A 22067-nucleotide genomic window follows, 5' to 3' on the forward strand; every position below is an offset into this window, starting at 1 on the left:
CAGAATATGGAAGGAAAGTATGATTCATTATAAAAATAATCAGATTATCTGATTAACTAATTACAACCATTTAATCCATTGTCAGCAGAAGTGAGAAGTGCAGCAATAAGACCTTGTTATCACTTTGCTTCTGAAACACTGTTGGAAAAGTCTGATGAGAAGTATGACACCTGTTTCAACCCATGTTACGGGAGCTCCAGGGTGTTTCCACAATTAAATATCAAACGTCATGAAAGCATTGTGAAACTTCCCCGAAGACGTTCTTGCATTGTGATGCTCTCTGATTACCTCTGGATCACAACAAGTTCCACTGAACTATGAGGCTGTCACTGCTGTGGATACCTCCAGGCTGGAACAATAACTTCCGACCTCGTCGGTGGCTCCTGCCCTGGCTCCGGTGTCCCTCTCAGTCAGTCCCCCCATTCTTCTATGTCAGCTTCCTGTCTTGTGTCGCGCCAGAGGAGCAGACCGAGCTGGCCGTGAGCCCAAAACCTGGATGAGAAAGTGGATCACACACACACACACTCACATAACTGTGCACTTTCACTGCGTCCTATAGAGAACATTTCCTCAGCTATGTCTCCATCTTCCCTGTGTGCAATTGTGTGATTTACTTTGAAGTACGAGCAAGGCCGAGGCAGAGTGCATCTCGGTTTGTCCGAGACTTCAGATCTCCTTTAATCCATCCTGAATTCAATAAGTCTGTCCCATTCCAAACCAGGAGTCAGTGTGACTGGACACCCCTGCCCCCCACACTCTCCACACATCCCTCACCTCCCGCCCCGAGCCACCGCTGTGGTCATGAAGCATGGCTCGCAGCACGTACCACTCCTCTGTCTCTCATGTTGGCTCAGACATAAGCAAACAGCCCTTTGAGCAAACAGTGCAACAAACTCGTCAACATTGTCTTCAGTGCGATGACCAGGGTGCTTGAAAGCTGAGTCATAAAAAGTCAAAGACTAGAAAGCAATCCTATTGACTTGTTTTACATTTGTTACACATGAATTATGATAAAGATGTGATATAAACTTCATCCTTTTTATGATCAATGAAAAAATGTGCTACAGTCAATGTTTTTTTTTTTTTTTTGAACGTCAAGAAATTTGATTTATATTTTCCTTTTGCTTTTGCCCATTTCATTTGTGCACTTCTGCACGTGTGTGTTGGGAATCCGAGTCACTGTTGACCGAGTCTTACGAAACCGCCGGCTTGTATCAGGGTCTCCCAATATTTGGATGTGTACGGCGATGTGTGTGTCGCTCGACATTGCATGCTGGCTCCCGATAAACGTATGCAGCCACGCCATCACTTCCTGTCTGATGGTGCAGTGCTGTGTAACCCCTGGTCGGACAAACCCCCCCCCCCCCCCCCCCCCCCCACCCCCCCACCCCACCCCTTCTGTGACACACAGTGGAGACTTTCCAGGAAATTTCAATATATTTCCTTTACCCTGGCTCCAAAGGGGCTGTCAGAGGTCATAGTGAGGACATGTGATATACGTGCTCCTCTCTGATGTGCACGACTTCCCTGCAGAACAGCATTTTTGTTTCAAATGTACAGGTCGGCTTGATTGTATTAAATCAACATTTAATAACCAAAGGTTCAAATAAAGTAGTGACGTACGCTGTGGTATGCTTGCCATCATGGCTCCTGTGTTTGTCTAAGGCCCGTTTGTTTAGTTGATTCACGAGGAAGTCATATAGCGAGGGAAGTATTTTAAGAATGCCACTGTAAATGAAGTCTCACACTGTACATGGGTCGTTTCCTTTAAACAACCAAGATCTTCCTGTACAAGAGGCTTTGTTGTGATGATGAAACTCGTAGCTCTTCTCTTGTACCCGTTAACCTCTTATTTTTTAGCACAATTTCCAAAAGTCTGATGGGCATCAAGTAGCCATTCATTTAGGAATAATCATGGGTTATGAGCCAGTCTGATGGTTTGTTTTTCAACATTCACCAATGCTGTCATGTAACTGATAAATGATGGGATGCAGGTAAATGACTGCAAACCAATACATAAAGCTATAAAATGTAGGAATTTTATTAAAGATTACAACTTTTTAATTATCAGTATCAGTTAGCTGAGAATTTTCTAACCCAAACCAGTGTGAGCTGGTATTAACTTTTCACTTTTCAGACATTTTTACCAGTTTTTTTAAACATAAATTATGGTGGGTTAGTTCCGACGATGAATTTCAGGTTTACGGGTTTCAGTGAAAGCTTCTGGTTTTTGTGTGTACAAGGCAGCGTTTCAAAAATGATGCCTGTTTACACTGAAATGACCGAAATGCTGCACCGCTGGGTGCTGTTTGTTTTTGCAATGAAACCACACACAAACACACACACACACAAACACACACACACATCAGCGCAGAGAACAATATGCCATAAACAATAACAATGGTGAGTACACAGACATTATTATGGACTGGAGATCGAGTTAGATTTCTATTCTGTGTGACTCTCAACTACAAAACTAACAAGACCCAGGAGAATAAAAACAGGAAGTCATGACACTCTGGATGTAAACGTTGTTGTTATTGTCCATCTACTCGCGCATGTGCAGAAGAACTGTTCACTACAGCTGTGTTGAATTTACTCTTTCTTTTCGGTACTTGTTGACACACAGTTCATAGCACTGCTTTTAAATAGTTTGAGATCCAGCAAATGCAGTTTTTACTGATTGTAACAAATTTTTTTTCCTAACGCTATGAAAATGTAATTTATTTTTCAAAAAAAAATTGCAGCGCTACACACTTTTGTGCATCTGGCTTCAATGACTCAGATTTCCCGATTCACAAGGTTCCCTCGTGTAGCATCGTTTCTCCTGCTGCCCGTCCCTCGTTGACTTACAAGAGATTGAAGTTTGTGGTCAATTAAGATATTTTTCAATAAGTCTTTCTCTTGAACACTTACTGTCTGTCACAGAAAGATATTAATCCATCCCTAATAATTCCTACATCAAAAAACCCTTCCAAATAATCCTCTGAGAGAAAATGATGTGTGAAAGCAAAGGATCAAACCATAAAGGTATTCCTTACAGGCTTGAAAGACAAACTCCCGAATATAAAATGAAAAGTGATTGTGCAGACCATGAAAATCTACCACAAATATTGTAGGGTAGACCATGAAACCGCCATGCTGTGTTGGTTGAAATATTACACAAATATCAATTTGAATATGTGGAAATTTCCAGATCAGGGTGTTGTGACAGACGTATCAATTCTAAAACCCTGACAAATTTCAGAAAAAAAAGACACATTTAAGAACTTTTACACATTGTATTGTAATTTACTCTCAAAATCGGACACATTCTAGAACTGAGATAAATTCCAGAGATCTGAGACATTCAAGAACTCTGACAAACCCCACAACTCTGACATACCAGAAAAATCTGGAGCATTCCAGAAACTTCACACAATCTGGACTGTGGAAACTTGAGGTGATCTGGAGCTCTGGTGAGTTCTAGAACCTCGACACATTACGATGCTCAACAATGTTTCAGAAATATGACAGATTCTATAAACCCAACACATTCTACAACTCCAACATACTGCCACAAGCCCACATGTCAGCATTTTAACCCCTTCTATCCTATTTATCACTGTGAGTTTGACAGAGACAAGGGTAAATGTGGACGTTTCCAAATATGGTCATTTATCCAAAAAGGGGTTAAGGGATGATAACCCTGCAGGGCATATGGTTCATACTCTATTCATGATGTTTTGCTGCAGATGAAGCGTTTGAGCCTTACCATGTGATCTTGGGTCTTTTTGAACTATCAGGGTGTTGAAATGGGCATAAAGATTAAAATTAAGATCAAGAGGGGCATGAGGATGTTGTGATAAACTTGTTTGAAGAGTGGTAAGCCTGATCGCAAAGTGAACCGGAGCCGAGTTCAGGAATTGCTGCTGGAATGTGACTTGAAGTGGCAATCTCAATCCGCGGATTTAAATCCCATTCATAATCTTCAGTGGGATTAGGAGAGAGCAGTGGCAACACAGAAACAGTTAGATGCCTGAGAGACTTTTTGCCTTCGTTGTGGTGTGTACATTCTCATCAAAAAAGACATTTATGGATGGATTTAGTTTATTTTATGCACTGAGCAGTGAAATTCAAAGTTTTTAAATATCCTAATTGTTTGCTTGGATCTGAGGGACATGGACCTGGGTGAAGACCTGTCTTCTAGACAGATCTGAGCATGATGCATGTCAGGGAGGGAGATGTGTGTGTGTGAGGGAGAGCACACTGTGACAGCTGAAACACATCTTTATTCATCTATATTGATCTGATTTCATCTGGAAATCAAAAACTGAATCAGGTCATCATGTGTTCAGATTGTTGAATTCTCATTAGGTTCTTGAGATTTGATCAGTGATCATAGATCACACCCTAATCAATTTGAATAATGCTATTGATAGTCTTTCTCATTTTATATTGTAAATATCTAAAAGCTTTTTAAAAAATCATGTAAAAATGTAATCAGCATTTCTGTAAAGCATCATAACAATGAATGGGAAGTCCCTGTGCGTCTTTTTTGGAGACACTATTTACTTTTTCTGGCCAAATGTTATTCTAACTAGAGGGGATAGTCCATTATCTGATTAACAATGAAAGAAAGCATTTTGCCTTAAGGGAGGCGCAGTTTATGTAGACATCACAGAAACAATGCAACTTTATTTTCAGTCATCAATAAAAAAAAGAGAAAAGAAAAAAAAAATCATACGGCATGAGTTTTTAGAAACACCTACCGGATAAGTGCACAACAGATCCACAAAAGAGCTTCGTTTCCAATTAATGGGCAATAGACGGACCTATGGGCCAAACCGCGAGGACCCTGTGAGGGGCTCTGCGGACACCGCTATGGACTTTCCCAGTGAGTTATGGACATGCATGCCTTCATCATTTTTCCTCTTCCCCTCTCTGTACGCCGGCTTTAGCAGTTAAGTCTATTTTCACGCTTTGCGCGCCGGGGGGCTGCATGACTGGTTGATGTTTAATCGCTCCGCCGTGGTACGTAAGAAAAGGCGCGTCCTCGTCCTTGCGGGCTCGGCGCTTTATCTCTGTATCCTTTAGGGGAGGCAAATAAAAGGTTTTGCCAGAGCCCAGGCAGTGATGCAGAGTGTGCTCGGCGACAGCTCCCGCACGCGGCAGCGCACACGGAGCTCATTTTACACGGAGCCGCGTGCCGCTCGGATCGCAGCGCGCCTCTGGTTACACGCCGGACGACCTGTTGCGCTCGGCCGGTCCCTTTAACGTGAGCCGTGGAGCCCGTGCGTAGTTTTTTCACCATGTTTTTGAAAGATGCCGCACCTGTTCGCGAATGTTGCAGAAAACGGGTAGGAGAGGTAAGCGCGAGCGTGCCGTCCGCCCGCCGCCCGGGCTGCGTCGACCTGGCGCGCGTTTCTCGACTGCGTGCCTGCGTGTGATATCTTGCTCGTTGCATTTTTTTTTTTAAAATACGATCACCATGCTGATGATGTCTCGTGCATATACTTAGGATTTACATACCCGACTACCCAGTAGCTCAGGGGCTTGTAAACCCGGGAGCTCTCACCTGCTCTGAATATCAGTGCACGTTTGCGTAAAAAAAGCGACTGCTACATGGAAGCAATCTTCAACGGCAGTTCATGGAAATGAGATGTTGTTATTCTCATTTATAGCTATCCTGCAAAACAATAATACCCTTAGTCTGTGCCGGTGGAAGGAGAACATTTTGGGTGCCTTCTACGCAATGCTAGAAGGCTGAACTTTTCTTTACATTACACCCATTGAAGTAGCAATATTAAATAAACAATAATAATGCAATTGCTTGATCAACAACTTTACTATGATGGCATACAGTATTTCTTTGAATAGCTTGAGGACTAGAACAGACTAAATATTAGTGCAAAGCCAGCAAGACCAAATTTTTGCAAACCACATATGACAATATGTAGTTTGATTTTTGTGTAACATTACAGCCAAATTCACCACAGACAGTTAGTACATGTTCTAATTTGGCTTTGTCATGCAGGTAGAGCTCCAAAGGACAACTTACATTAATTTAATCACAATAAAACTGACTTGTCAACATGTTTTATCTGTTAAAGCACTGATTGTCAAATGCAAGTTGAGCAAACAAAAGCAAACATTTATTGTGTGCCAGGCTGTTTTGATGGCGCCGTAGTGTTCACTAAACAAGGTCGGTGTGGGGACAGGGGTTTGCATGTTCTCCTTGTGCCTGTATGGGATTTCCCTGACTTTCTGTCATGATCCAAACACATCCAGTCAATTGGTGACTTTAATTTAATCATGGCTGTGAATGTGTGCCTTCTTTATCTATCTCTTTGTGTTGGCACTGCGTGTTCTGGCCTGCTGTCAAGTCGGAGTGGATAGGCTCCAGCTCCCTGTACACTCAACTTGAATATTTAGCTGTAGAAAATCAGTGGATGAATCAATGGGTGTTGTCCATAGTAGCCTATTACTATTGTCAGTATTAAGAGTTTAAAGTGGAACCAGGTGAAGGTCTTGTGAAGCGGAGCTCACTAAACAAACTTAGATGCAACAGTATTCTGTTCTACAAAGTCACTTCACTTTTATATCGTTTATTGCTTTTGAAGTTTAGAAGCACTACAGCTGCCTTGCAGGGGGGCTTGATGTCTTGCAGGTGTTCTTGCTCAAGGACACCTGAACATTTGTTTAGACTCTTTTGTCATAAACAGACTCCTTCAGTCTTTTTTAATTTTCTCATCAAAGCAGATGCAATACGTCGGTGATAAATGTTTGAAGTCAGGTCTGAGGAATTTTTGGCAGTTTCTGGTCGGGTTTCCCTTTTTAATCTGACGGATGCAGGCGCTTCTCTTAGATGCTGAGTATAGTGAAGAGCAGCTTGTTTCTGTTCTCCCTTCAGTGGGAAAGTACGTCTCGGGAGTATTTCCCTGGTGTGACTCAGCGTAATGGGAAGCTGAAGGCATTCAGCGTTGGATCTGCAGCCGGAGCCCCATTGTCACATACTTATGTCAGCAGAATAGAGCAGAAGTTCATTGAAGACAAACAGCTAGAGGGATTCCAGCAGGGCAGAAGAGGAAATTATGTCACAACCTTGTCATCTGATAGCTTCTTTTTACAACTCTGCACTTTCTCGTGTGGAAGACCTGTTGAAAATAGAGAAGAGTTTTTTGAGGGCGACTCGGTGGTACGTTCTTTAAATAGCATCCCCTTCACCGCCTCCTGCGCCGTCACTTTCGCACCAGCGAAGTTGATAAGTTTACCGGGAAGTTTTAAGTTCTCGCCGTCGGCACGTGCTCATTAAAATAGCCCACGTCAAAAGGAGGTGTCGTCTCATGTCAGCGGCCAGCCACCTTTCCAAAAGTACCTGTCACATACCTGGAGTGACAGCGCTGTGCGCGGCGCTAGCACTTGATTCCGATTTAAAATAGCAGCGCCGGGGTTTTTTTTGGCAGCCGGAGTTGGCAGACAAAAAGCTGTTAACCTTTCGTTTGGCCGTGATCCTGGGCCGCAAATTCCACCACGCTGGTGAGAAAGTGGAGAGAGAGTGAATACGTAAACGCCTCCGATTGATGCATTCTCACGTAGGCGAGAGTCGGGGTGAAAAGGTCGCCAGTAATCCTCAAGCTGAGTCACACACACTTGGTTAGCAAATGTCAGAGTCCATGGAAAAGAGGTCATTGGTTTGTCAGAGCAGACGTCACTCCGTCTTTGAAAACTGCCCAGTGTGTATATAAATGTATATACATATGATTTATGCCTATTTTAAAGAGTTTGAATGAGGACTACAAGCACAAAGATGGAAATTTAGTGATTTGTAAGAACTAAAGTCATGTGAAAATCTTTGAGTAATGAACTGCTGTCTGAGGAAAGTGGAGCAGCCGCTCGGAAGCCAGCTGGATGAAAGCAAAGCAGCCTTGGTGAAGCAGGATTTAATCTTTGTGTTGCCGTGCTTATGGCTTTTACTTATAGCAATGTTGAATGAATCTTTTCAAAAGCATGTGCATTATGGCATCTTGCGTGCTTGATATGTGTGTACTGTCAAGCTGCAAGTGCATGTTACTTAAATATATGATGCTAATACTTTGGTGCACAGATTAGCTGATTATTATTCTATACGGCACTGATGTTTATAGTTCTTCATTTTTTTTCCTTATTTATTAATTATTTATTATCATCATGTAGCAACGCCATCTACTTTTGGGAGCAAGATCAATCTGTGCAACTTATCTGAGCGTCTAAGAACTTTAATCTAATCTGTGGGTGCCCGGTCTGCCACAGCAGATATTTTTCCCACCCTTTTGCGTCACACATCCAGGCTGCGGTGAAAGAGCGCATTCAGCATGTCGCATGCATGAAAAAGGCCGCGTGCCCACATGACCTGCCGAGATGTAAAATCACCCGGATTTCCAAATTTGGAGAGTTCAGGCTGTGCTGTGAGGATGGACATTGGACGTTAGAAGGTTCTGTCGCACACACTCAGAGACAGAGATTAGTAGTGATCTGTGTTTCTCTGTAAGAATACGGACTCATATTCAAGAGTTTATTGAAAGGTTAAACAAGGTCATTCATGCACTGTCAAGAACTATTACAGCAAGAATAAACGGAAAAAGTTGTGTGGAAAACAAAATAAATTGGGACCTTGCTGCTTTAAAATGTTAAACTATTACTACACATGTAACTGAGTGTCTTAGATTTAGATTATTGAGTTGGTTTGGGATGCTTAATCATGCCGCTGTTCTTGTTTTATAAATGTGAGAGGATCAGCTGGCATGCCATGTTCATTCAAGAAAAGCTTTCACATCTAAATAAAGAAACATATTTGTGATAAAAGTGCTTTAACCATAACTAAAGTGCATAAGAGCAGGTCAGACCGCTGCGGGAAGGCTTGGGATTCCTAGAAACTCTAAATTTGCTCTGAAATTGAAGCATATCCAGAGAGATCACAGGACTGTGCAGCCCTGTGAATTTACTTCATTATCAGATAAGTAAAGTTTGGGATAAAAGTCATGTGCCATTGGCCATGAAACTTGTGGCCGACTGTACATTAGCTGCGTGGATCGGTCATCTGATGCATTTTGGCATTCTGTACCATTGAAATATCTCAAGTGACGTCTGCGCAGGAGCGCGCTGGGTTTCAGGGTACATGTAATACAAAAGACGGCATTGTTGATTCCAAAGAGTTTTGAGATTGCGTTGGATATACCACATTTAGAATGCAATGTTCAGATTGTGTTTGGCCTAGATATTAAATCCAGTAGATTTCAGTGATAGCGGGTAAGGCTGCACAATTTGCAATGTCTTAGCATGAAAAAAAGAAGTTATTTAGACTTTTGATTTGCTGGTTTTGACTGTTTTCTTATGGATACAGTTTTGGAATATTTAGGATGAGTTTTTCTGATTAGTCCTGTGTTTTCCGCACATTGCTTTTAACTACAGAGCGTTATCAGATCGTGATGTTAGATATCTGAAGTTGACTTCATGATAGAAATGTTAACTTATGAGATAATATTGGCGAAGAAATCAGGTCTACAGTGTTAAACTGGTTGGGAATTTCATTCATAATGCTCACATTAAGTTACTTTTTCATGAAGCAGCATGTGTTGTTTAGATAATAAAGGTGAAAAGATACTAACAGCATCTGAAATTTTGACTTGCAAACACTTGGATCCTTTAAGTTGTAGTTCTTAACCTGAAAAAAATACAAATGTAGCTCAGTGTTACTTCATCATTTCTACTGCTGATGAATAGCAGGACGCTTTTTGATTAAGGTGTCTTAGTAAAACAGGTTTATTTGGACCAAGCATGTTTCTTTTGGGTTTGTTTCCCAAACCATTTTGTTAGTTATGTTCGAACTTTAAGTCTCCTAACATTTAAAGGTGCTGTAGACAGGATTCCGCATCTCCGCCATCTTACTTAGGTTTACCTAAGCAAGATGGCGATTTGACCCATCTAAGATGGCGATTTGAAACCCAGCACAGCCAATCCTGTCCTGTTTTCTCTGACATCACGCCCTTACGCAAGTTAAGCCCCTCCCACAAGAACGTGCGACGAACGCCCCTCGACCAATCACGGTTAGAGCCTCAGGGGCTCTTCTGATTGGTCAAAGATACCTGGAGCTGTCGAGATTCCTTTTCAGCTCAGAACAGAGACAGATGGAAACGCTGCGCCCTCGCGGTAGTGCAATTATGCTACACTCCTAAAGGATTATCAATGGATACTCTAACATTTAATCCAAAGAAAACACAGAAAAAATAGCATTGACTAGCAAAATCCTGCCTACAGCACCTTTAATGCATCACAGTTACAGAGTTTCTCTCATAGGTTCTTAATAAACTGATATCTTTGTTTTTGTATACGGTAACAAAATTCTGTGATAGATGTCTACATGTGGGCTTTATTTCTGGCCCTTGACTGACCACTCACACAAAGATTTGAGCCATAGCAGCGGTTTCAGACTAGGTTTTTCTTTGAAGCCACCCAGGCTTCATCCAGGATCCTGGATTAGGATCCACTGAGCTACGAGTGACACCACTTCACAGTCAGCATCTCTTGCACTCTTCATGTATATCCTACTAAGAATTGCTGTTGGTTAAGAATTACTGAAACAGCCACTTTGTATGAATGATACCATCACATCAACTCATAAATTAAAGATATTTAAGTTAATTTAAAATCACAAAGGGAGACTGGAAAGTGGAAACACACAGAACACAGACAAACCAACAACCAGAACACAGAAGAATCCCAGTATATAACACAACAACAAATTATGTATCCTGACACAGTCTCAGCCAACAGAAAAATGCATCACTTCGCTTTGCTGCTCGACTCAAACTTGCATGTCTGCGGTTCCAGGACTGCTTGCCTTGCTGTTGATAGTACTGGAGTGGACCCGGCCAGGCCTGCTGTCCCCGCTGAAGCCAATCTGTGACCTGAGGGTCCTGAACCATTTCATCAAGGAGGCACGAGACGCCGAAGTCGCTATGGTGAGGGGAAAATGTATGCGTGCAGGAGATGAGATGTTTCTAAATCAGTGAAATGAAGCAGGTTAAAGACCCGTACCCTCTCCCACCCTCGCAGAAGGCATGCAGAGAAGGCTGTGGCCTGACGGAGGCGGTAACTGTTCCCCAAACCACAGTGGACTTGGATGTCTGGGAGAAGAAAAATGTAAGTAAGCTCGAAGAACGAGCCAATAAATTACCGAAATACAAGAAACTGTTGCTCGTTTCTTTAATAATGCATCTTATACCTTCTTTCATTCACTGATAATATTGAACTCCTCTGTTTTTTTTGACTTGGGCAGGCACTGGATCAAGCTCAGGAAGTGCAGACCGGCTTGTGGCTTTTACAAGTGGCCCTCGGCTCGCTGCGGTCGTCGGTCACCAACACGGCTCTGCACAGCCACATAGACAACACCATCAGAAACCTGCCCAGCATCAACGCCGTGCTGCGGAGCCTCAACTTTCAGGTGAGTTACAGCACGTTGCCATTAACCCAAGCATGACACGGAAGTGGCCGGTGTGTTCGGGACTCCTTTTCTGATGGATTATGTCCAGTTTGTGGTTAGATGTGGACATACTGGAGTAAGAAAGCCTACTCTCCATATTACTTTCTCCATAATTGTGTGAATCATCCATGCATTGTGCACCACTGTGCTCCCATGTCATGGCTGATGATGGCTTTGTCAAACATTCGTCCTGGAGACTGGATAACCTTTGAATGTGTAGAAATTATTTGTTAAAAATTGTTGCTGTTGTTAAAAAAACTAAACACTGCAAATAGTGTTATTAGTATGAGTGTTTATGCAAAGTTGACAGTAGGATCTGTGTTTTGAATTGCCAGTTCGCCTTTTGTTTATCTATTTTGGTGTGGGTTGGTCACACTTTGTACGTCAAACATTAGGTTCAGTATTTACTCAAAGCCGTTTCCTCCCAAAGTACATACCTAGTGTGCTTGACCTTTATGAATAACCATTTAAATGATCAAACACAGACAGAAATCCCCAGACTGTGAGGTCCTTATAATATTTTACATATCTTTAAGTTAAATCAGAACGGAACGCATGTATTTTCATGGTAAAAGACATGCGTCAATAGCGCATTTGTTCTAAAACGGTTCAATCTGAAGGGACTTTTTGTTATTATATAATTTGCTCTCGTTTGCCCAGCAAGATCATCTGAGGTGAGCTTCACTGGGAAGACACAACCTACTATCTCATGCTTGTTTATGATTTATGTTCACTCTCAGAGTGAGGCAGGATGACATTTTGTCCTGTATAGTTGTATAAGATGAACCGGAGTTCAGATAAGAACACGAGGTCGATTTTTCAGTTTGTCTGATTGTCAGCGGGAGATGTACATCACAAACAATTCACCTTAACCAAAGGAAGACCGACAAAAGTAGCACTCTGTTGTCTCTCATGATGTATTATGTGGTAAAGAAGGCCTGTGTTATTATAGAGGAAATGCAAGCAGAGGCCTTGGATTATATTCCTGGCTCTGCAGTCTGAACTAACCTTGTTGGAGACCAAAAGTTCAAAATCAATTCACAAAAGAGACCATCTTCACCTCAGTGCACTCTGCCACACAGCGACAGCTGTTTACAATCCAAGTTTTACACAAATTCTCCCTAACTGGAGATGTGTGGTATGTGCTGTACAAAGAAATGTAATTCAGAGGGAGCCCACTTTGAAGTTTATGGACCTCGCCGGTGATTTCCTCTCTAAATTAAACCTCTGGTCAAGATGTTACGACTGATCGGGATCCGGTGTGTCAGCTTTCCAAGAAGCAACAGTTAAGTTTCTTGAAATGTTATAAAACTGCTTTGGTGGGTGATGCGGAGGCCGAGGGGTGTCATGGGATGTTCTGTCAGAGCGAAGCCCGTCGGCACACGAAACCGCCGCACAAGATAGTCCTTTTATTTCCCCGATTTGTGACAAGACAACCTTTGAGACGGCCCTATGGATAGACAAATTGCAGATGAATGAGCGGTCTGTGTGCATGCTCAACACGCCGCCTTGTCTTCTCTCTCAGGAGTACACGCCGCCGTCGAGTGCAGCGGGGCTTGAGGGGACGTGGCGAGTGTCCTCGGCGTCGGAGCTGCTCCAGGTCCACGTCAACTTCCTGCGAGGCAAAGTGCGCCTCCTCCTCTTGGACGCACAGGCCTGTCAGCAAGACGTCAGCTGATCGGCCAAACGCCCGACTCCGGGGCGAAGGTAATTTGTGTTTCCAAAAAAGGCAAGCGGAGGAACCTGACACTGTTGACCTGCGCGCCGGCTTGCTGGAAGCGGAAGGAGGAAGACGCGGCGATCCTCGGGAAGCGAGGAAGGAAGGAAGGAAGGAAGGACGATCCCAGCAAGGCTTTGGACTGGACGGGAGACGATAGCACCTTGGAATGTAGACGTGACGGACTGGCGGATGTGGCGAAGCACACGCTGACCAAAATATAGGAAATGCCCTCGAGAAGCACTGTTCCAATCGCTGTCCTACTGGCACTCTCTTGCACTTTGTGTGGATGCATTTCGTGTGGGCGAGCTCACTGTGCATGTATGTGTATGTTTCCAGTGACTCTGACCCAGACAATCGTCTCTTTAGAGTAAATTGTGGAGCGGAACACTCAGAAAAGTATTGATCGCACCGGGAAATCTGAGGACTGCGGGGTTGCGACAGGGCGGCCGTTTCCACTCCCATGGCAAAGAGGCAGGAAAAAAAAAACAAAACAAGGCCTCAGCCACTCATGAATTTAACAATTTTCAGAAATATTCGTTCCTTCTTTTGAATTATTTTTCAGTGAATATTTTATTATTTTTTTAAGATGTGTAATTGCTATTTATACAGATTTTCTACTTTTAAGCTCCAGTCTTAGTTCGTTAGCGTAAGTCTAAGATTTTAGTCGAGCTCTTCGTCATGGGACACATTTGCAGAGGTGTTTGTTCACACTTGCAAAGTCACGCTGCTCTTCATATATATATATATGTTTTTTTTTTATATACAAAGATTGTACGTACCTGTTATGGTTTCAAGGAAAGAAAAAAAAAAACAACGGAGGGCCTGTAATGTTTGATGCTTTAGTTACAGCGAGCGTGAGAGCAAGAGGTCAGAGTGGAGGGATTACATGAGAACTGTGAAACTGTTTCGTCTCTATCCGTGTTTTTGTTTTCTGCCGAACCAACACTCGACCACTGTCTGCACACTGATAGCAACGTTTTTTTTTGGGGTTTTTTTACAATTAACATCCTGTGCGGCTGTAATTGCAAATAGTTTTCCAGAACCTGCCTCCGTTGTTCGTCATCAGACGGCAGGCGAGCAATCAGCTCGTCCTGGGAACTTTAGAGGTTTTCTGCAAAATGGATGCTCAGCTGTTTCGGATTCGTTAAGAGTTCTTCCTTGTTTTTTCCTTATTTTTATATCTCGTTGTACAAGTGCAAGATGTTTTTGAGGATGTTTGTATGTTTCCTTTCCTGTTGTTTTTGCGTTGTTTTGTCCCGTTGCTGTATGATTCACTATTTAAATACAAAATATTGTTCTTGGATAAAGACAGAAAGGATAGATGGAAACACAACAAGAGGAAGTCTGTTCATTTCCTTCATTTTCAGATCGGTGGAGTTCGAAATCTTCTGCGGTTCACATCACAAAGCTGTCTGTTTTTACACGCATGACATGGGGAAAGACGCAATGCTCCAGGTTTTACGTTTTTCCTGGAGCTCATATACAACATCCTCAGCTAAAGATGACGCCACAGCAGCGATTTAAGGGACTGGAAGTGTTGATGACCCTCAGATGAACTCATGCTGACACCATTTGAAAAAGCACTGTTGTGTCATGCTCCCCTCTGGAGATTAGACATGCTAACTGTGTTCAACTACTGACATCTAGTGGACATTTGCAAAAACACCACCACCGCCACCACCTATCAGACAGCTGGAAACTGAGTGAAGATGTTAACACTAGTTTTCCACTTCATAATTGGTTGTATCAGTATGTTCATGGAGACAATCAGTATATGCCATGTGATTAATTTGGAAATGATGCTCACAGGTCACACACACTACTGGACCTACTTTTACCTTCAGAACTAAACATTAAAATTCTGACATGACAGATTTGACGCAGATTTGCCCCTATCCACCATATTAGTCAGGACCGAAAATTGAAAAAGCCCCTTAGAAAACAACATGGTAGGCATTTTTGAGGAAAAGCATTTTAAGCATTGATTTTACATGATTTTTTAGTGCTGAATCCATTTCTGCCGGTTGCCCAGCTGGAAAAGTTACTGTTTAGTCATAATTATTGATTAATTAGTATAATTAATATATTAATCGCCCAAAGTTAGAAATTGCTATTAATTTCCTATTTGTTAATATTATACATATGATTGCTTGGTATCATTGTAAAGAGGACCTTCTAGCCTTTAATTTAAGCCCATATTTGCATTTTTTTGACAAACACAGAGGTCACATGAGCTCTTTAAACTATAAATTACACACATTTTCCCACAATTTTCGCATAAACTATATAGTTTATTTTATCCCTGTGGGATCAAGGGATATCACGGACCCAGAAGCCAACAATCTCAATACTAAATACAGGAAATGTATGATATTTCTTTGTGAGAGGCTATTGTGAGCCTTAAAATAGCAGTAACCGGCTCCGGCCCATTCACCTCCATTCATTCTTTGCACCAGTATTATGTAAACAAAAAAACCCACACCAATTGTTTAGATGTAATGATACTATTAGTAATATTAATGCAATGACAATCAAAGGCCAAGTAGACATTTTCCATCCTTGTAATCAGTAAAATTCACTGAAGATGGCAACTAATTACAAATATAAATAGTAATGATTAAATCAAAACGGCATTACAGGTTCTTTGTGATCATATTTTTTTTCCTTCAGTTCATTACATATTCATGCAAGCGTCACTTGACTTTCGGCACTGACAGGATGCAGTGCATGGGTTTGGCTTACAGCCGCACCGGGCCGTCTTCCATCCAGTTGTGCAGCCACGGGTCACTAGCTCCTCACAGCATCTGGAACTGCAGGCAACGACATGAGTTCAGGAACAAGCACGTTGTTCTCCATCTTCCATCCCATATTTTCAGGGGGTGGCAGCACCGGGTACTGCAGGTGGGCCTGCCGCCAAGCCAAAGTCTGGAGGTGAACGTGATGGATGTGAAATTTCAGAGCGTCTCTGGTGGGTGGGTCTCTCTGTGGTCATGCCTTTAACAAACAGGCCCAAACGGACTTCACTGATGTTGTTTGTGTTGTTTACACCGTATAATTTACAGAAAAACATTTCTGCATTTATGACGGTGGAGTCAATAAGCTCAGGACCTTCACCAAGCCCCTTGAGTAGATGGCTGTGCTGTCGAAACACATTCCAGCAGGTCTTCTTCGTGTGTCCTGAAATGTATGATGTCAAGTCACTCCCAGTGACTGCATGGAAACCTGGAAGTGGCTCAAGAACCTCTTCATCCATCTGCAGCTTTTCTACAACTGCACGGATGGGATGTACTTTCTGTCCTTTGCTGTCCCTGCTTTCATCCAGATTTGTTGGCATGGCATTCTGTGGAAGTAGGCGATCAGCAGAATCAAGACATCGGAGTCTCTCTCACAGTTGGAGTTGAACTTCTCAGCATTGGGGTTGGAGTTTTTCCACATCTGTTATAGACAGTTCCTTTATACGATCAGTTGCTGGAGGGTTGTCTCTATCACAAAGTTAGTCTCGTGCCTGTGCAGCACCTTGTATTGTGTCAAACCCCTGCTGTCCTCCTTTTGATAACTTTTCGTTTTTGTCTCCTGACAGATGAGACATTCTTCTAGAGCTAGAGAGTGGCCAGTGTCCTTCAGAGTGCCAGCAGCTCCATGATCACGCTGAAACAGAAATTATACTGCTTATTTAGCCAGCTTGTTAATGTCTTCTTCTTCTTCTTAGTGCTCCAGGAGGGTCAGGGTATCCCGTCCCGGTGCGTTGAGCCGACCAGGTGAACCAGATTTTTCCAGTGCTGGCGGTCTTGTTCCAGCTGCTCTGCATCCGCCACAGCAACTCCGTGTTGTTGGAGGTCGCCCGCAACGACGTCGAGCCATCGGGTGCGGGGTTTCCCTTGTGGTCGTCTCCAGCCTGCGGCCTCTGGGTCAAACTGGAGAAAGGCTCGTGTCGGATGTTCTGGGAGTAGACGAAGGCCCACGGCCCAGCCAGCGGGCGCGGCGTTGTGCGACCAAGGAAGATGCTCGGGGCTGGCCTGTGCGGGCTCTAAGCACAAACTCGCTGGGGCCTCCTGATGTTCTCCATGGTTCTAAGAGCCCTGCTATCAAAGCCATCGATTCTGAGGCCAGACTGTCGTTCTGAGGCCACGTTTCTGAGCCATACAGCAGGATGGAGAGGACGGCTAATTTGTAAATCCGGAGCTTCGTTGTGCGTGAGATGGTCTGGTGCCGCCAGAGTGGTTTCCAGAGGGACTGCAGAGCAGGTGCTGCCAGGGCTCGTCTGCGGTCAGTCTCTGGTTGTAGATCCCCGCTGTCGGTCACCATGGACCCCAGGTACACAAAGTTCTTGACAGGCTCTACAATGTTGCTCCCAATTTGCATGGGAGGTGAATTCACCTCGCTAGCTATCTTTAATCAATGGAATTCACTGATTTCAAGTAACTTCATTGATTTACATAAACACATTCATCAAATAAAAAACAAGTGTTAGTTACCTACGATGGATACCAACAAAGTAATGAAAGCTGTCAGCATGCATGTTGGCCTCTTGTCTGCAGTAACTCCCTAGTCGGGTTCCAGGCTCACAGTAATCCCCCAGATTGTAATAATATGGTGATGTTATACATTTTCTGAAACTCCATTGGCAAGTCAGTATTTCAGTATCTGTTTTGTGTCTCTGGTATTCCTCAGTACCACAGGGCTAAAACTAAGAAAATAATTTAGGCGGAATTTGTGAAAACAAATATGTTCTTTGTGGTTTGAGGAGCTTGAGTGACCAGCATGTGTGCCAGGAAGGTTGATAATTGGATTTAAATGAAAGCTAAAAATGTCCTCTTTAAAATAACACCAAACACAACATTATTGAACATTGGGAGTGCCCTAACTATGAGCCTAAGCCAGGATAGGCAACAGTGTCTAACACCCAAATTACCATGGAAGGGGGATAACTTGGAGGAGGAAATATAGAAAATCAGGGGCCTTATTTGAAGAGCAACCGGTAGATTCTTGTTTGGGACACCTTGAACTTTCAAAAAATGCTGGTTGCCCACTTTTCCTCAAAAATGCCTACAGGGTCACATGATTCTGAATTTACAGCCCAGTCTATATTCCAAAAGTGTTTTTATCCTGCTTGTACACTCAGGTCAGATGACAACACATTCATGCACTGCTCATCCGATGCAAAGTGTGCCTGGAAAATCACCCCAACATCACTATAGCACCGTGAAACACTGACACAAGGCAGGATGGATCCCTACTTTTACACCACATTCTGACCGGATCATGTCAATGTAAGGAGCAGAAACTGAGACTCACCAGACCTTCAAGGTGTTTTCAATCTTCTCTTGTTCAGTTTCGGTGAGCATGTATGAACTACAGCCTCAGGTTCCTGCTCTCAGCTGACAGCAGGGTCAAACGGTCTGGTGTTTTGCAGCTTCTAGGTCTCCTCTTCTGCACACCTGGACTGTTACCAGTGGTTACTTAAGTTACTATTGCCTTTATAATATCCCCAAACAGACTTTTGAAGTTATTTAAATCACCTTTGCGTCTCAGTCTCTCACTCAGTTCAGACTTGCTGGCTTGTCTTCACCTTGCCAGCATATTGAATGATGCCCAGCATCCACCATGATTGGCTGATTGCGTTAACATGCAGTTGAACAGGTGAAGAAGCCAGTGAGAGTATTGTCTACCCAAACCCAACACATGCACTTGTTGGAGCTTCCAAACTAATATAGTTTATTCCCTCATGATACTGTGAGCTAAATAAGGCCTCACAGTGGGAAGACAATCTATGCTTGATTTTATCATTTCTCTGCACACGTGCTGAACCCTGTTGAACATCCATCTTTACTCAGATTATCATCTGATTTATATTCAGCCAACAAAAATGATTAAAATCATACAACTCTTAATAATGCTAATTGAGGGAATTCAGTCCGTCAGTCATGATGCGATTAAAGGAGTTTTATCAGAAAAGTCAACTTTATAAGGTTTTATTTCACCTGTGTGTTAAAAACAACACATCTGAAACAAGCCCCTGTTTGACTTTTTACACATTTATATCTTTAATACTCAACATAAACTTGTAAACACTTCCAGACATTGAAATTACAGACACTTGGAAGTGTACATTTGGCACAGCCACAGTTACTTTAAATATACTTCACTGAAACATCATACTATGATGGACACTGCTGTTTTCAGGCATGAAAACTAAAAAAAAAAAAAAACAGGATACCACACATGAGATATATAACAGTCACTTCAGAGATGTGGTTGACTGGGAACTGAACATCTGCGTCGCTCTGCAGTCCTGTACTGTGACAGCCATTTGTTTTGACGTCGGTCACTACGGGTCAGGGTAGAACACTTTAATATGAATAGCTGAATTGTTGCGGGTGCGTGTCATGGGCTCTCCCGCCTCGTCCGGATCCTCGGGCTCCAGGTCGTCCACCAGCTCCACGGTGGAGGTGTTGGCGGCCAGCTGCAGCGCCCCCTGGCTGCTGGCTTGAAGCTGAAGGGCGATGTTAATGGCCCTGTTGATGGCCAGGCCCAAGCCGTGGACGCAGATCTCCCTGTGACCCCCGCCTTCCAGGAGCTTCTGACAGCGCGCCAGCTGGGCCCGGAAGTCGGTCTTCATGTTGACGTAGACGTCGTTGCGTCTCTTGGGGAGTTTCCGGGGCAGGCGCTTTCGGAGGGTGTACTCCACTGGGTCCATCTCCACAGCCTGGGAGCCGGAGTCCGGGTGTGCCGGGGCCGTAGGAGGGGCGGCTGACATGCCGGGGGTGCGTTGCTCCGTCATGTGACTGGTCAGCTGCTGAGCAAATAATAACGAAGACAGTTTGATGAGATGTGTCAAGGAAAAATGGTGTGGAAATTAGATGGTAAAATACTTGTACTTTCATAATATCTGTCCTAACAAAATGTCTCAAATCAATACATCCTCCAACAAAACAATCCAATAGGAACACATAAGCCTGAGCTGTGAATCGATTAACGCTCCTGCTCATGAGTCAGCAGATATCAAACAGCAGTGATGTGGATAAGACGGACTGTAATAAGGGTTTTTTTTATCCATAACCTTTTTCCTAATCAGCACTGAACAGCGAACTGATTGCACACTATTTACCTGAATGTCAGACGTGGAGGAACTATGATTGACTATTCTGTTTCTGGAAAAATTAATCTTCGTCTGTGATTTTCATTCAATTTGAAATTTTTGGGGTGGGCAGCCCAATAAGACTTTATTTTTTAAGAATGTATGCAGGCTGTGGTATTCCTGAGTTTCAGAGTGTGATAATAGTGTGTCCAGTGGAACTAGGACCACATGGCACATGATTTCTCTCATCATATTTTCTCCAGCAGATGAGAAAATCCAATCCTCAGTTTATTGTTTCAAGAAAATACTGTTCTTGAGCTGTGGAATTTTAAGGGTTGGTAATAAAAAACTGACCACTGTAACTGTTCTGTAAAGCTGATATAGATGAAGCTAGTCCACACTTTCAGCTCCATCATGTAGTTTATCATATGAAAGACAGTTTGCTCCACTTTGTGAGACTGAGGACCCATACAGTCTGAAGACAGTCAACTCAAAACCTAGAAACACATTATCCTATCATGACTGAGGCATCCACACACAGTATATACACACCTTATCTAAATATTGCTGATTTCAAATGCTTTGAGTTTCCTCATGAATAATGAATCCCTGGCTGTTGATCCTGAGGAAAGGAACTCCTTTGTGTTGCACTGCTCTCATGAATTCTCTGAGGTGTATGTTAATTTCATCTGTAATAAAATTCTGTATCATCCGCCAGTCCAGTGAATTCCTTCGAACTCCACTCCAGACTCTCAACATTTAGATCATGGTTAAAAATTGCATGAGGTCATTGTCAGTGTAATACTCCAATCAGGCATAGAAACATAATATCATAACTCTATTAGTGCCTAGAACCCTTGAGTGTCAAACATAAGGCATGCGAACCAGAACCAGTCGACTAAAGGGTCCATTCATGATTACTTAATCACAAAGAAGACATTAACTTTGATTCTTCAATAAAAGTAATTCTTGTTAGGATGTTATCACGATGGGGTAGCTGCCATTTCATTATAGTTACAAGGAGGAATCACTGAAAATAGTTTCATGTTGAGATTGCACTAAATCAATTCAAAATGTTCAGATGAGGTTGTGTGTGGTCTCTGGATTAAAATGACTTTGACACTCCTGGATTAAAGACTTTATAAGTGATTATTTGATCCAAGAGTTGTTCAGGCATCAACTGGCACATGCAATATCACCTCTCTAAAAGAAAATTAAGACGGGTAGTTTGTGAACAGTTTCCCGACAGTCTGGGGTTTATCCACAAGTGATGTTAAAAAACGACTTTATTGAGAAATGGATTGATACATCCAGCTAAGCTAACGGCGGCTCGTTAGCGCTGCACAGTGTACAGTGAGCTAAGCTAACAGTGTCAACCACGGAAACCCATAAAACCTGGTTTATTTCAACCACAAGGATGTGGACCTTACCTGTAAATGATAAAGTGAAGTCACAAACTCTCTTCAGGTCATCGCAGGATGTCTGCACGCTGTTTTTACTTTTCTTAAGATTTTGAGTTTATCTTTAATCAGACCGGAAGTCTTCTAATAAGTTCCGTTAAGAGTTTTCCGGTAGTTTGAACACCGTCATGGAGCAGTGCTGCCACCTACCGATGAAATGACCACATAGCTCCTGTGCTCATCCACTGATCTCAGCTTTGTCTAACTTGCAGATTATCTACGGGCAGATAATAAATGTGAAATGTCTACTTTCAACATGATGAGGATTTTTTTTAAAGGCTAAACACAGCCCAACTACAGCCAAGCGAC

The 22067-nt window shown here is 42.9% G+C and overlaps 2 protein-coding genes across 4 annotated transcripts; one reads left to right on the forward strand and one right to left on the reverse strand.

Annotated features, from left to right (window-relative positions):
- The first annotated feature begins 4768 nt into the window (after positions 1–4768).
- Positions 4769–14435, forward strand: LOC115385745 (erythropoietin-like). Of its 2 annotated transcripts, none has more exons than XM_030087810.1 (5): positions 4769–4876; positions 10849–10979; positions 11074–11160; positions 11297–11461; positions 13026–14435. In XM_030087810.1, the coding sequence occupies exons 1-5, from the start codon at positions 4798–4800 to the stop codon at positions 13176–13178; spliced, it is 615 nt and encodes a 204-aa protein (XP_029943670.1). In that variant the 5' UTR covers positions 4769–4797; the 3' UTR covers positions 13179–14435. The 2 variants fall into 2 exon arrangements, with proteins under 2 accessions (XP_029943670.1, XP_029943671.1); XM_030087811.1 differs by lacking the exon at positions 4769–4876 and adding an exon at positions 5220–5348.
- A 4793-nt stretch (positions 14436–19228) lies between these two features.
- Positions 19229–21860, reverse strand: LOC115385746 (ribonuclease P protein subunit p20-like). 2 transcript variants are annotated; one of them, XM_030087812.1, is made up of 2 exons: positions 21729–21860; positions 19229–20016 (listed from the first exon to the last, which is right to left on the reverse strand). In XM_030087812.1, exon 2 carries the CDS (start codon positions 19999–20001, stop codon positions 19549–19551), a length of 453 nt encoding a protein of 150 aa, XP_029943672.1. In that variant the 5' UTR covers positions 20002–20016; positions 21729–21860; the 3' UTR covers positions 19229–19548. The 2 variants fall into 2 exon arrangements, with proteins under 2 accessions (XP_029943672.1, XP_029943673.1); XM_030087813.1 differs by having other exon boundaries at positions 19229–20013; positions 21729–21848.
- Positions 21861–22067: the final 207 nt, after the last annotated feature.

This window comes from Salarias fasciatus, unplaced genomic scaffold, assembly GCF_902148845.1.
Source record: "Salarias fasciatus unplaced genomic scaffold, fSalaFa1.1, whole genome shotgun sequence".
Lineage (NCBI taxonomy): Eukaryota > Metazoa > Chordata > Actinopteri > Blenniiformes > Blenniidae > Salarias > Salarias fasciatus.

Excerpts from the sequence above, each read along its gene's own strand:
- LOC115385745 (XM_030087810.1), top strand. The coding sequence starts at position 4,798 with ATGGGCAATAGACGGACCTATGGGCCAAACCGCGAGGACCCTGTGAGG. Across the intron at positions 11,161-11,296 it reads ATGTCTGGGAGAAGAAAAAT|GCACTGGATCAAGCTCAGGA; the intron begins GTAAGTAAGCTC and ends TGACTTGGGCAG. Across the intron at positions 11,462-13,025 it reads TGCGGAGCCTCAACTTTCAG|GAGTACACGCCGCCGTCGAG; the intron begins GTGAGTTACAGC and ends CTTCTCTCTCAG.
- LOC115385746 (XM_030087812.1), bottom strand. The coding sequence starts at position 20,001 with ATGACGGAGCAACGCACCCCCGGCATGTCAGCCGCCCCTCCTACGGCC.